At 36.7% G+C, this 15947-nt stretch overlaps 1 protein-coding gene across 1 annotated transcript in view; it reads left to right on the plus strand.

Annotated features, from left to right (window-relative positions):
• LOC122814986 (protein-methionine sulfoxide oxidase mical3a-like) overlaps positions 1-15947 on the plus strand; it is a 663428-nt gene that overhangs the window by 345035 nt on the left and 302446 nt on the right. The window contains exons 15-16 of the mRNA XM_044087241.1: positions 14351-14416; positions 15356-15385. Coding sequence (XP_043943176.1) covers positions 14351-14416; positions 15356-15385 — 96 coding nt within the window. The remainder of the gene's footprint in view (positions 1-14350; positions 14417-15355; positions 15386-15947) is intronic.

A 15947-nucleotide genomic window follows, 5' to 3' on the forward strand; every position in this document is an offset into this window, starting at 1 on the left:
TTTTATCTTTCAACCATTCCCTTCTAAAATTAATAAAAAATGATCTGTGTTTATCCACCAAAGCATGTTGTTGTTTGTCTTTCGGCTTTTTCCCAGTAAGGGGTCGCCACAGTGGAACTCCGGTCCGCTAATGATTGGCAGTAGATTTTTACGAAACGCCGAGGTGCCAGCTCAACACCCAACCTTCAACAAAGGCACTCCCATTTATGCACGCATGTCTTTCGAACACTACCCAACCTTGGGGAGGACATGCAGACTCCACACAGAAGGCACTCCCAAGCCAAGCCGAGAATCGAACGGGAGAACCTCTTGCTGTGAGGTAACAATGCTACCACTGTACCACCGCTGCATTCTTATCAACCAAAGCATGTAAGAAGCCAAAATACTTTCATGGGGTAAGGGCTTAGGACAATCATCCCAGGTCTTCTTTTATTGCCAAAAAAGGAACTCCTGCACGTTGAGCAAATGCACGGCTCAAACCAAGACAATTCAAGCAAAAACCAACCGAGCCAGCATACAGTGACCTGAAAATACTTTATTGGTATTAAACCATAAAAAACAACAAAAGACACAGACCGGTTTCGGCCAGATCAAATCATAGCCTTCATCAGTGTGAAAAACAGAACATCAATTGTTGAAGCTTAAATAAGCCCATCTACAATCCCATTGGTTGTGTCAAAAATATTCATTCAGACCAGGTGGAAATAATCCCCCCAGTTTCACAATCAATTTTTCTCTTTGGTATTTAAAATAGAGTGCCACCCTGTCTTGTTGGATCGGTTACCATGTATAATGTCAATAATCATAAAAGTAAACTTGGCAGATTTGTGAATCAAATGATGTTTGTAGAGTGCGTTATTGGCCCTTTTGTTTTTGATATTGCTAATGTGCTCAGAAATCCTAATTCTAAATGGTCTAGAGGTTTGACCAACGTAGAATGAACCACACTGACATGTGGCCAGATAGACCACCCAGTCACTGCTACAGTTAGCAAAAAAGTTGAGATCATAAACCAACGAACAATTTCTGCTAGAAAACTGTTTAGATTTGTTCACCTTATCACAGTTGGTACAGTGGCCACATGGGAAACAGCCTATCAATGGGTCACCTGTCAATGTTGTCTGCAAAAATTGTGAATGTCCATCCATAGTACCATGTTTATAGTGGTTAAAAAAAGAACCAAGGTTTTCCCTTTTCGAAATGAAAATAAACATCTATCAGGTATTATGTTTGCTACTTCATGGTCACATTGCAAAATATTCCAGTGCCTATGTACACTCTGTATTAATTGATCAGAATTTCTGGCATAAGTTGTAGTGAACCTAAGGGGTACAGAATTTATTTTGGCATGTTCCTTGTAGTCCAATAAATTTTGCCTATCTAAGGAATTGACCAGATTACTGGCACTCGTAACATAACCCATGCCATAGCCCCTGGATCTAAATCTATCGGTAAGATCCTTCCGCTGTGTTTGAAATGAAGAATCATGAGAACAAATACGTTTTATCCGAATGAATTGTGATTTAGGGATATTGCGTACAACATGTGGTGGATGGAAACTCGAAGCATGAAGAATGGTATTGTACTCAGGATGTTTCCTAAATACTTCTGTACCTAATGTATGGTCAGGTAATCTAGTGATGGAAACATCTAAAAAAGTAATAATGTTCCTATCATAATGAACAGTGAATTGTAAACCCCAGATGTTATTGTTGAGATAAGATATAAATTCATGTAAGCCAAGTAAATCACCTTTCCATACCATCCAACAATCGTCCAAGTAACGTCTCCAAATGTCAATATATTCCAGAAAAGAATTGTTTTGGCAATCATAAATGATTTGTTGTTCCACAAAGGCCATGAATAAGTCCGCATAAATGGGTGCAAACGAAGCTCCCATAGCGGTGCCCTTCACTTGCCAATAGCAATTATTCTGATAGAAGAAGATGTTACTTGTGAGGACAAATTTGGCTAATTCAACCAAAAAGCAATTGAAAGTATGTTGGTATAAACCCGCCTTATCTAACCAATAGGACAGAGCTTCCAAACCAGCTTGATGTGGAATGTTGGTATATAGAGAACTAACATCAAGGGTACACATCAACCAATCTTGCTCCAACTGACTATCTGAGATTATTTGTAGAAAGTTGGTGGTGTCATGTAGTCTGGATCGTATCAAACCAAGTAAAGGCTTGAGGTGTTTGGTGAGAAATAATGACAAAGGTTCCATAATGTACCCTTTACCTGAAACAATAGGTCTGCCTGGAGGATTGATGGGGTCCTTATGAACTTTGGGTAGAAAATAAATATATTGCGTTGCTGGATCATGAACCATAAGTTGTTGTACAGTGTCATTAGTAATGATGGATTCATCCCTAGCCCAAAGTAAAAACTCCTCAATTTGTTTTTGGAACCTGAAAGTTGGATTGATAGCCATAGGAGAATAATATCTCTGATCCGACAATTACCTAATGGCTTCTTTGTCATAGTTACACCAATTTAAGATAACAACAGCCCCACTTTGTCAGCAGAAATAATAACAATATTTTTGTTATTCTGTTTTTATTGCAACATATTTTGCATCCTTTTATCTCTGTTAACATCTAATATAATTTAAACTTATTGTTAAACACAAATTGTGTAAGTATCACATTGCTGACATAGTCTTTTTAACCTCCCTGAGAGGTCAGTTGTAGTTTATTTTTAATCAGTATCTGACTTGTTCCTACACATCTTTGGAATTGGTTTATGTGTGTGCTGTCTATTAAGTCCGCTTCGGCTTCATTTCATGACATTCTTAAGGAGGCTGTTCAGAGTTTCTACAGCTACTTCCTTATATTATTTAAACACTTTCAAAAATACGGACCTCCACTCGTCAGCATTCCCCAATGATATATTATAGCAATAACCCACGCCTGGGTGTGGGTAATGCGGGATTTACCCACGGTTGGCGTGGTTTGGTCCCAAGGGCGAAGCCCGAGGGACCAAACAAAGACAACCGTGGGTAAATCCCGCATTACCCACACCCAGAAGTGAGTTATTGCTATTATCTATGACATTATTTAAGAAAAGAAACAATTACTTTTCTTAAATAATGGCATTGTATAATGCCTCTTTGCTGCCCTTCCGCAGCTGTCTGGCATCCGCGGCAGTTCTGATGTACTGCGCATGCCTATGCAGTACATCAGAGCTGTGGCCAAAAGCAATGGAGAAAGCAAGATCTCCATTGCTTTTTACTGCTTTGCTTTCTCCATTGCTTTTTACAAACCTTTCGCTATGTTAAATGGGTTTAACATGGAGACAGCTTTAAAATAAGCAACGGAGATGTCCGTTGCTTATTTTAAAGCTGCTGCTATGTTAAACCCATTTAACATAGCGAACAAAAGCAACGGAGATCTTGCGTTCTCCGTTGCTTTTAAACCTGTCTCGCTATGTTAAATGGGTTTAACATAGCGAGACAGCTTTAAAATAAGCAACGGAGATCTCCGTTGCTTATTTTAAAGCTGTCTCGCTATGTTAAACCCATTTAACATAGCGAGACAGGTTTAAAAAAAAAGCAATGGAGAAAGCAAGATCTCCGTTGCTTTTTACACACTGTGTCGCTATGTTAAAGGAGTTTAACATAGCGAGACAGCTTTAAAAAAAGCAACGGAGATCTCCGTTGCTTTTTTTAAAACCAGTGTCACTATGTTAAACTCTTTTAACATAGTGAGACAGTGTTGTAAAAAAAGACTTATACTAATGGAAAAAGTCCGTCGACCGGACCTTTTTCCATTAGTATAAGTCGATTTACAACGTGCACGCTGGCCAATCAGCGTGCACGTTTTGGAATATTAATGGGGGGCCATGGTATAATATGAAATATATCATATTTTCATAATTTATTAACTCGCTCTTCAATCCTTGCTGATTTTCTACATCTTTAAGTCACTCTTAACTCCCAAGAACTTATCTTACTCTTAGGCAATACTTGTAATGAACTACAAAAAACAGCTACATCTACAATTCACAGAACTGTGTTTCTGGTCCCATGGTAAAAGCCTAATAGTGAAGTGAGAAATTACAATATTTAGCATTGCATAGCATCTTGCAAATTCCACTAATATGCATCTGAAAAATACTTGGGGCAACTCTGTCCTCCAGTTCAAAATTTCAGTTATCTATGATTCAGTTAGATCAAACTTTTAACTTTTCTCATTATGTAGAAACAACCATTCCTAAAGATCTGTCAGATCTCAAGCGTATTTACACATTGGCCAAATATGTTACTGCTGACTCTAAGAAGGCTATAATAAAGACAATCTTATTACCAAAACTAGAATATGCCTTTCCCTTAATGGCTGTTGCTAATCTTCATTCCTCCTGCTTCATTGTGCCTGATATAAACTTTGCAGGTGTGTACTTTTTGCAAATCATGAAACACTTCGCCATCACCTGTTAAACGTGTCCAGTGTACTGCTTACCAGAGTATGAGCTGTAACCTGTTTGCCCCCCCCACACACACAGTATATATTATCTTAAAAATGAATTCTGCCCATCCATAGCCCATATACTTGTCCACTACTTTACCCAATATTCATTAAGAAATAAATCTGTTGGTTCCAATACATTACAAAAACCCTTTTTGACTTATCCACAGCAAAGGGTGCCTTCTGTAAATCAGTCCAACTATCTGGAGTTCCATTCCACCAAATATTCTTGCTAAACCTTCTCTTCCATCCTTTCAAAAACTGAATATTTAAAATGTGCCATGTGTACATATTGTCAGCAGCATCCCACCTTAATAGATTCCTTTACATATAACCCTTTACCACCGAATCCAATGTGATGAAAATGTCCATCAGTCTGATAACTTGCACATTTCAAATGAGTCAATGAATTGCAGTGTAACTGATACATATATAAAAACTGTAATACAGCAGTTAATATCACTTCAGATTTGCTCAGCTTACTCACTTGTTACATCCAGACATTTTATGACGTGTTTGTGATGAATGCTAATTTTGATAAATATTTGATTCAAGCAGTGTCATGCTGCACAAACCTTTATCGCCACTTGCTGTTATATCCTTTGCTTGACATTATCTATCCTATATATTTTCTTTATATAATTTATGTAGCTTACTATGTATATGAAGTAAGATGTGTTTATTCACTGTTTCATTTTGTCTGTTTTTGTGTGTCTTTAGTAGTGGCTGAAAAAGGTCAGTTTAACAAATGAAATAAATAAATTAGTAAATGCAATTATACATGATTCATCTTTCCTCTGTCTTCAGATATACTATATTTCTCCATACTTCCTTAGAACAGTCTGTCATTCATGGATTTTAATTCCCTTAAAGTCTCATCTCTCTGCCTTCTTTACTGGTATACGTTATACATTTTTAGTCTGTCTCATATGTCTGGTGTAGACAGAACCTGTTTTCATTGCCATCCTTTGTAGAGCCTTTATGTTATCAATGTTTTGGACAAATGGAGGTCTTCAGAATTCTACAATTTGTGTGTTGATTGCCAGCTGTCCTTACAGCAGAACAGGTTTTGCTTTTACCTGCTGGTATCTTTTCCTGCACATCAGAATATCCAGATGTTCTTCTTATTTTCTCGCATTGCTTGCCTGGCTTTAAAGAGCGACTGACACCATGAGGGTCAGCTTTCATATATGATATAATGTTAATATTTATTGATAAAGTGTGCACAATTTAGTTATGGATGACTGAACTGACAATGTCGAACAAAACAGACAAAAATAAGACTGAACATACATAACATCAAATTACTTAAACAAAGAACAATTGAAACATTGAAAAATGAAAACAATTTCTATTCCCTATCTTTACAGTATACCATCCCCATAAAACTAGCCTCCAATTTGTCTGAATAGTAGCAGTGTTACAGGAAGGGTTTTTTTTAAGTTTCAGTGTGGACTTAGGGTTGGGGTGGAGGCATGGTTAGAGTTAGGGTTAGAATGCTTTATTGAGGTGATGAAGGGGGGCTTTTGCCAACTCATACATACAAACATGCAGCAACACACACTACAAACATAACATCTAACTCCTTACCTAACCCTTATGCTAACCCTAATACCCAAACACACGGCACTTCCCAGATATCAGAAGTTCAACTATATGAATGTTTGACAAAATGCATGGTAACACACACACACACACACACACACACACACACACACACACACACACACACACACACACACACAAAACATGCATGACCGCAGTGTCGTTTGGGCTAGCTATTTTCTGTGCCTGTTTTGGTGCACTTTATAAAAATGCTTGTGTATCCATATTATTTAACATGCCCTTATGAAATTTTCAGGAAATATTTCTGGGATAATCATCCAATAAAGACTCTTAGATTGTACTCCTAACCTCAAAGACAAAGGAGCATTCGCAATTTGAAATAAATGAACTTTAAAAAAAAAAAAAAAGAAGAAAAAAAGGTAAATTTGTATACCACTTGGCACAACATCCAAAAACTCACTTTTGTAGAGGTAACACATATTATTTGTAAGCTCAAGGTCACAACACTGTGACCCCAATTCCAAAAGACTTTCTTTCAGTGAGAGTCACCACTTGTTCCTCAATGGCAGAGAAACTTGAATATTTCTTTGCCTGTTTAGAGGTGGAAACAGCAAACAGTCATGCCTAGGCACCAGCAGATAGGCCACAGCAGTCTCACATTATCTATACCAGCCAACTACAACCACATCTTCACAGTACAAGAGCATGATGTAAGAAGTGTGCTCAAAGTGGTTAATTTAAGGAAGGCTGCTGACCCTGATGGAGTGACAAGATGGGTGCTGAAAGAATACGCGGACCAGCTCTGTGGAGTCTTCACAAAGATTTTCAATCTGACTCTGTCTAAGTCTGCTATTCCATTTTGTCTGAAGTCAACTACAACCATTACACTGCCAAAGAAACCTGTCATCAGGGGTTGGGAGGGTGGCCTAAAGGTTAAGTTGTTTTCCTTGTAAGCACAAGGTGCAGGGTTTGAGTCTCACAAGGGATAATTGGCTAGGCTTAAAATGGCTCGCAAGGGCAGTTAGCTTAGTACTAATCTATGAACCTATCAGTAGTCTCAATAGGACTACTGTCCAGTGGTACTTACTCCAGTCATCATAAAGTGTTTTGAACAGCTGGTTCTGTGACACATCAAGGGCAGTCTCCCAGTTATCTTGGATACACACCAGTATGCTTACAGACCAAATAGGTGTATGGAAGATGCCATCTCCACTGCCTTACACACTGCACTTTGTCATTTTGAGCAGCACTGGTGCTGTGTGAGGATGCTCTTTGTAGACTTTAGTTCGGATTTTAACACAGTTGTCCTGGATAAACGGGTCAATTAATCTCACTGGCTTAGGACTTTCATAACCTACCTACCATTGGATTAAAGACTTTTTGACTAGCCGTCCTCAGATGGTTAGACTAGGCCGTACCTCTCCCCCACTCTCAGGCTAAACACTGGTGTCCCACAAGGCTGTGTGCTGAGCCCCCTTCTGTAAACTCTTTACACCCACGGCTGTGTCCCCCTTCATTCTACTAATACCATCATTAAGTTTGCAATGACACCACATTGGCTGGACTTATTTCAGGAGGAGATGAGACAGCATATAGAGATGAAGTTCAAAGACTGGCTCCGTGGTGTACTGAGAACAACCTTGTCCTGAACTCTGCCAAAACAAAAGAACTCGTAATAAATTTTCGGAGGCACAACGCAGATCATAACCCAATGTGCATCAATGGAGACTGTGTTGAAGAGGTTCCTGCCTTCATGTTTCTAGGTGTACATGTGGCAGAAGATCTCTCTTGGTCCATATACACCACAGAGGCAGTCAAGAAGGCACAACAGAGACTCCATTTCCTGAGGATCCTCAGGAAAAAATACCTGCAGGAGAAGCTACTGGTGACTTTTTAGCACTATGTGATTGAAAGTGTGCTGACATACTGCATTTCCACATGGTATGCCAAGAACTCAGTGGCAGACAGGAAGGCCCTTCAAAGGATCATTAACTCTGCCCAGAAAATCACTGGCTGCTCACTGCCCTCCTTGGAGGAACTCTTCAGCTCTCGCTGTCAGCAGGGCAACCAACATCTTGAAAGACCCTTCTCACTCTGGACATCACCTGTTTGAGCTGCTGCCTTCTGCAGATGGTTCAGGCCCATTCCATCTAGGACAGACTTAAGAACAGTTTCTATCCCAGAGCTATACCTGAACTGAACAATGCTAAATACTCACAGTGAGTACAGATAATAGCCTTTTGCACTGTAAGGTATATGTTTACTTTATTCTTTTCATGTTCAATAACTTAGTTGTTTACTGCATTGCATTGCATTATATTGTATTGTTTGGTGGTGTATTGTATTATATTCTCTTATTTATTCATGTTCATTATATGTTTATGCACCTTAGGAGGATTGCTACAAATTTAATTCTACTTGTGCAGTGACCATAAAGGAATCTTATCTTACACTGAGATCAGAGTGAAAGCAGTTGTTTTAGAATCTGGTCCCTGTAGTAAGCCTGTTTATAGATGGTCCGTACACTGAAGTAAATCACTTAGACTGACAGCAGGTCTTTTGGAATCAGGGCAGACATACAGTGAGAGCAACTGTTTTGGTATCGATGGCCCTATATATTTTTATTTTGGATTTTTTTTTAATTTGTTAATGTGCAGATAACTAGTAGATCTACTTAAATTTTAAACTCACTGTTTTGCAAATTTTGTAGATGTTCATTTTAATTTGCCTGTCTGGCCTGAGTTTGACCCTGCTTACAGAAATCTATAATTTTTATAATGTTTAAAGATATTCGTGGTGTCAATGTTGGTTGTTTTTTCATTTATAAAAATGTAGGATTGCCTATGTCATACGTGATAATTTAATAAAGATGTTTATTGAAAAAAAAAGATATTCTTATAAGATTTTGAGGGCAAGAAACCTGGATAGTCAGGCTTAAAAAGCATGTTGCCTGTTAGGACAACCGCATACATAATTTCAGATTTTTGCATATCTGTTAGAACGAATGAAATATGCAGCTTTGTTATGAAATTTAAAATCACAGAAAATATACTATTTCTGAGAAAAAGGTAATGGAAAAATTAAGATAATTTTTATTCCTATTTCATCAGAACATACTGTAATTATACAAATTAAATATATGGTGGGTTTGTCAGTCTGAAAAATGTTAGATCTGTATGTCATTGCAAAGCAAATGGAAATAAAACAGAGCAACCATTTCACTAACAATATTCTAGTAGATTTCTTTGCAATATATATCATTGATTCATAGTTACATAGTTGACTAAGCTGATGGCTAAGGTTATAAAAACTTTGACATTTGTTTATTTTATTTACTATTATTTACTGACATTTACCCACAACATGCACACGACTTTATCATCGTTTGATGCGTACTACTTAGCAAGAGTCAACATTTAGGTGCATAAATGTAGTGATAAAAGGCTTCCCTAGTTATAAAGAATGTATATGTTATTTTTACATGGACATGTGCTGCATTCCTCACTCGGAACAGCTAATGGATACTATGTATAATGAATGCTGAATTTAAAGTGCATGTACACACGTGTTCATAAAATACTGTCTTCCTGTCCACTGCTTTGTATATGTGACTGCAGTGTGATTTATAGTTGACAACCTGCATGTATGTTTCATCTGTCTCAAACTGTATTTCATAGTGTTGTAGTGTATACTGTAAACCTGCTGGGCGATATTGTCAAATGCCAAGCAGATGATGTAACTTATATATATATATATATATATATATATATATATATATTTGTGTACTGTTTACGCCTGCTTGGTCACCTGTAAACCTTTAGACTGAGTGAAAATTTTACGTAGAAAAATTCTGTACACCCCTACAGCCCACGGCTATATTTTAATTATACTAATTGTCAGGAATGAGTACCACATGTGACTCTCAATAATCTTTTCATGAATTATAGTGTTAGTAATGTTCAACTCTGAAAAGGGACATTTATTTTTACACCTTAAAACTGTTGGAAAGTAAAACAGGAAGACAGTCTGCAATACCCACATCTCAAGACACTCTGATTAAAACGTGGATAGAGAGCGATACGTTAATACTGTCGATATCTGTGCACATTTGATTTCCATTCTATACACTCTTAAATGCAGATGACAGAGATGTGTGTAAGCTTATGACATGCATACAGATATTTCAAGCACGGGCAATAATGCCTTTCTAGCCTGTCAACATACCAAAACAGTTGTTCCCATAGTAAGTATCCAGGCTGCTGTTAAAAATATCCAAACTACTGCTTTCTTTAATGTAGTTTGCTAGTCTATTCCACACATCAGCTGCCCCCTCAGAGAACCAGTTAGTACACTTCTCATTCTTACAGAATCTTCTACAATGGTTCTCTTATGATTCTCTTACTACTTTTCGATAACCCTAAACATTCCCTGAGGTGGTTGTCTCTAAATGCCCTATATGCCTAAATAAAGTCTTCTTTTAAATATCTGTATGAGACTGTAGAAGTTCAGATATTTTAGTCTTTCGTAATAACTTAAATTTTCACATCCATGGATGCCCTTGGTATATTTCCGCTGTACTATTTCCACTTTACTCATGCTTGTTTTCTTATAAGGTTTCCATATTGTTATTCCGTACTAACGTTTGGGCCTAATGTAACTAACAAACAATGACTTCATTGCAGGGAGCAGTTTACTAATTGTACTTCAAGACAGACTGACACACACACACACACACACACACACACATATATATATATATATATATATATATATATATATATATATATATATATAGAGAGAGAGAGGGAGTAAGGTGTATATAGATAGAGATATATGCACACAACAATACATCAAAAACAAGGTATCTGTTTGCAGAAGTACTTCTTTCCCTGATGATGTAATCTAGTTCATATTAATATTAGCTCTGAAAGGTTCTGTAAATGTAGTGTGTATCTGGCTAATTTTGTTTTTATAAAAATAAAATAGCAAATATAATTATTTGAAGTAAATCAAAAGTAATGAAATATTTACAATATCGGGAAGAAGGTAAAATTAATTTTATTTGAAATAGGTCATGTCAGTTGCTCTTTAAACTCCTGGGTCCCATTTTGTTGGGGTTAGGATAGGATCCATACTTTCTGGTCTTCCTTTTATTGCTTGTTATCTACATACTTTATTTTCCATTTCTTTACAATTAATTTAAGCTGCCATGGGTTTGACCATTCCTGTAGACTTGCAGACTGATTAATCTTCCCAGCCACCTAAGGTTTACTTGGGCTGCAAATCTTCATACTGCCTGAAAAATAATTACTTTCCTTACAGTCCTTCTACAGTATCATTCTTTGTATGCATTCACGAGCACAAGTACTTCAAATTAACCCTGAGATACACAATTTGCATTAGAAGCTCTTAATGTCTTGCCTCATGAGTAAGGGATCCATAAAGAGAAGCACATTTAAATATTGGATATGTTCAGTTCATTTTTTTTACATTATGTTGCCTTGCGATATTGTGTATTTCAAGTGCTGTTATGCATTTTATGAGGGATAATACATTTGTAAGTCAGGCATTATATAAATTCCTGTCCTAATTGATAATCAGACAGAAATTTTATGAATTAAGGCAAACTTAAATTGGACAAAAACAGGGATGTATGTGAAGATCAGCAAAAGTACAAAGATTTGCATGTAGCACCTTTTTTTAATAAAAACTGTGGCTTGCTTTCACTATTTCCATTGACTTTGATCCCAGAATACCATATTGGGGCCTGCTGCAAGGCTACCTAAATTACAGGTTAAACACCTTCCTAAAATATTGGTATAACACATGTAGAGCTCCTTTCATGTGTATTAGCATTGTCATTCTGTGTTAGAGATGTCTAACATGTTTCTACTGCTGGAATCTACACTGTACTGAATCCTTTGTTCTATTGCACTGTAAGTTTCAGCCCTTTAAAAGTAAGTCCAGTTTTACATGTTCTGCACGTTAGGCAATGTTTGAGAGAGGAGTAGTTATTTGAGAGCTAAATATGAAATACGTATTGAATTTGGTTGCATAGGAGGGCAGTATCATAGGAGGGCAGTATCATTACGCTTTTTTGCTCATGTCATTACTGGAACTCTCTCATGTAGCTACATCAGTTTTTCTTTCTAATAAGGAAGATGCTGATGGAGTGACAGAGAACTCACCGATAAAAAAATTTATAATAAACACTCATGATTGGAAACTATATCAAATATCTGTAAAATATCTGAATGATGGTCCTAATAGCCAGTTGTAACAGACTTCTAGTATGTTTAAATGTACCGGTTTCAACTGTCTCAAGGTAACACATCCTTCTGAACTGTATAATTATTGCTTTTAGTAGTTGACCCTCTTATGCAATATTGTTTGCATAGTTTATGTCTTTTCATACACTGTCATGTTCATAATAACTTCCTGGTATTCATCTTTGAAACTAACATTGTGCTGCTAATGTGTCTGAACACAGAGCTCTCCAAAAAAGCAGTTCTTTTGTTACATTCTTATATTTATGTATTACCTGCATAGTTTGCATGAATGTCTTTCTCATGGAACAGTGATTGAAGTCACTGTGAATCTCATATAAACGGACAATGAAGTCTCTGATTTCATATTGTTTATTGTTTCCCAAAAACATATGTTTCATGTATGAACATTACAGTGAAATCTTCTTTGGGTTAGTTCAGTTTATAGAAACATCTTTTAATAGCTGTCAGCTAAAAATTGCATTCAGTTGGCACTGTTGTGATGGCCAGTGAGACTGATCTGTTGATTGATTTATTTTGTTTACCCCGTCACTTGAACCATCTGTCCCCCATGGTAAATGTCAGTCTTACCAGCTACATGAATATGAGGTGCCTACATCTTTTCACTTTTAATGCATTGCCAGCCAAAGACTAATTCACTATAAATATTAAAGATTGTCCATCTATCGGTCTATCTCTATCTATATTTTATGTTACGTAACACTAAATGCCTTTTAATTCTGCTTTGAATGAGAGATCTGTTTATATAACCATGCATATAGATTGAAGACACGATTAACAGGCAGCAAGCAGACAGCTATGCATGATGTCATCAGAGAAAGACATAGCTGTTCATGCAGTCTGCTGAGTTCCCTGTGTGTCCTTCTGCATGGCCAAGTGCTGGACTGAAGCTAAAGGTCAATGTCCTTAGCAGCTTTTAGTTTGTTGCTTGACTTTAATCCCTATGTGTTGATTCTTCTGCACTTCCTTTCCTGCCTAAATCCAACCCAAGCTTTTCCTTTAATCCCTAGCCATTCCTCAGGTATAGGTTTTTCATTATGCTATCAGAATCATTGCTGACATTTCCTAGCTTTTTGTCCACATTGAAGTAAATCACTTGTTAAGTCAGAAAATTTTGAATGTAAACTAAGCACTAAAAATGCAGTGTATCAGGTAATAGACAGTGTTGAAGTATATATATTCCATAATGTGGACAGCTATAAATTCTCTGAAGTGGTAAATTTCTAATGCATCCCTGGTTTGAACTGTTGTTAAAAGTTGTACTGGAACTGCCCTGTCATTAGCAGCTTGTTTTACTAAAAATTGTTGTTAAAATACTGTACTGTGTGGTAATGTTATATATATTTGAGAATAACACATTTTTCAAACTGCAGTCATCACAAATTTGCACTTTCAGAAGCATTTTAATTCCTAATGCCATTTTCTCTGCTTTTGACTTTCTCTTTTTCTGCTAACAACTAGATATAATTTTTATTGCGAATATGAAATTGCAAATGAGTGTGTAAATATGTTGTTCCTTGTATGCTCCAGTACTCATTTTTAAGTTCAGTGTATATGTGGTGCTTTTACACAAATATGAAAGTACATTTGGAGTTTTGGACTAGCTTGATCTTTTTTGTTTTCCTGAATACCATAGTCCTAGGTAAATGGTAATCTGGTATGGCATAAGAAGTATATGGCATGTATTTTGTTTAATATGTTCTTCACTGGTAATCGTGTAAGATGTCAGATAAGTCTTACTGGTCTAACACAGCCATGAAGGTGTAACATTTTACATTTAAATGCACAGTGATTTATATATGCATTGCCTTAAAAAAAAGTCATGTTAAGATATACAAAGTTTGTTTTCTCTGCTTTGCTGTTTTTTTTTTTTCTGTGTTGAATATGGGCAACTGTTACTTGTGCTTGAGATTGTTCTGTTCTTCTTTATTTTTCTTTTCTTTTGTGTGCCTCATTTTTTCTTCCTGTCTTCCTCATGTTGGTCCTTTGCTTACCTTTTTTCCACATAAACCTTCTCTTGTGTTGAAGTTGAGTCCCATGTTGAGATACCACGTCGTAGACCTCTCTCCTTCTGTCCCTGCTGTACCTCAGAAGGTAATGTAATCTCACACAACACCATTCCAACACCGCTGAATTTTCATTGCCACATTAAAGTCCTCAGAGCCAATGTCCAAAGTGTTCATTCCCAAGCTTATGCATTCCTTTTTGCCAGGAGCTAGTTATATATATGTTTAAGCAGCAGGATGTGGCAGAGTATGGAGTAATGGATAGATAAAACTGCCACATTTGGTGGTGTATGTTGTCAAAGCCAAGTGGATTAACCACGCGAGAAGTGGTTAAATCCTCTGTAAGATACACCCTGGAATACTTATTCTGATTATACATAAGAGTTATGTTTACATTTTGTCTCACTGCATGTTTTATAAATTAACATTTCTCAGATATGGTAATATTGTAGAACATACTATATAATCTTGTCACCAGTTGGGTTACAGGATTTCACAACCCAGATATAATATATATTAACTCTGACTTCATAAAGCAATGGATTAAGGGGGACAACCATTATTTTACAAAGCTGAGTATGTCCCACTTCCATAATGTAACCTTCAAAACAATTAAGTATTGTAGAATCTCTTTTTGACACTGTAAAAAAAAAAAACATAAAAACAAACTCTTGAGAACACAGCTGACTTGAAATATATATTTTTAAATAAATTGTGATGTTGTTTTAGCACTGAAACAAACTTAACTATGTTGTATAGTATAGGCTACAGAATATCAGAGTCTAGAAATTATGGCCTGCAAGGACAAGTCATTATACTAACATTTTTTTATTCATTCTTAGGCTGCATGCTTCAGATACTTAACCTTGTAAGCATGTTGTATGAACATTTGTCCATGATAATGCATGCCCCTAAATCCCATACTTCCACTGGATCACAATTTGACAAGTTTTTTACTGACATCAAGTGCTATTTTTGATGGTATAATTTTAGACAGATGTGTTTTGTGTTGTTTATTATTGTTTAGTTCTTGACGCAAATGACAGCTGCAAATGCAGTATGTATCAACCTTTATACTTGTAAATCAAGACATGTAAGACATGCTGGCAGGAAATACTTGCTTGGCTTACTCAAGTACCTAAATAATCCCTGCTTTGTTTGTTTTTGCAGAGCATAGCTGACCTGTTGTGACTTGTCCTCTTGTTTGGCTGTGCACGTAGTTTAACACATTTGTATTCAGTATAAGCTGGAAATGCCCTTCGGTTTACATTTTGCCACTTCTTGTGGGTATTCCGTGTTAGGCAGTTCTTATTCCTGTACTAAAGAAGTTTTTCTTTGTATCATTTTTCAGTGGCTTCCCATGAGCTCATTCACATATAGTCTGACCTTGATAATCCACTTGATTTGAAAGCAAATCTAGACTCACAACTCATACACCCTGTACAAAGCCAATGAGGTATTAGTTGATCATTATCTGTTACCATTTCACAAACCATTCTATTGGGCTAGGGCATAATCATCCTTTGGGTATGTAACTTGGCCAGTAAATCATCACTTCTGGGCTTACTAACCTGAGTATGATGCATCTGCAATTACCTTCCCACTTTTAGTAGGCAACA

The sequence above is a fragment of the Protopterus annectens genome, chromosome 11.part0, assembly GCF_019279795.1.
Source record: "Protopterus annectens isolate FY-2018-M chromosome 11.part0, PAN1.0, whole genome shotgun sequence".
Taxonomy (NCBI): domain Eukaryota; kingdom Metazoa; phylum Chordata; order Ceratodontiformes; family Protopteridae; genus Protopterus; species Protopterus annectens.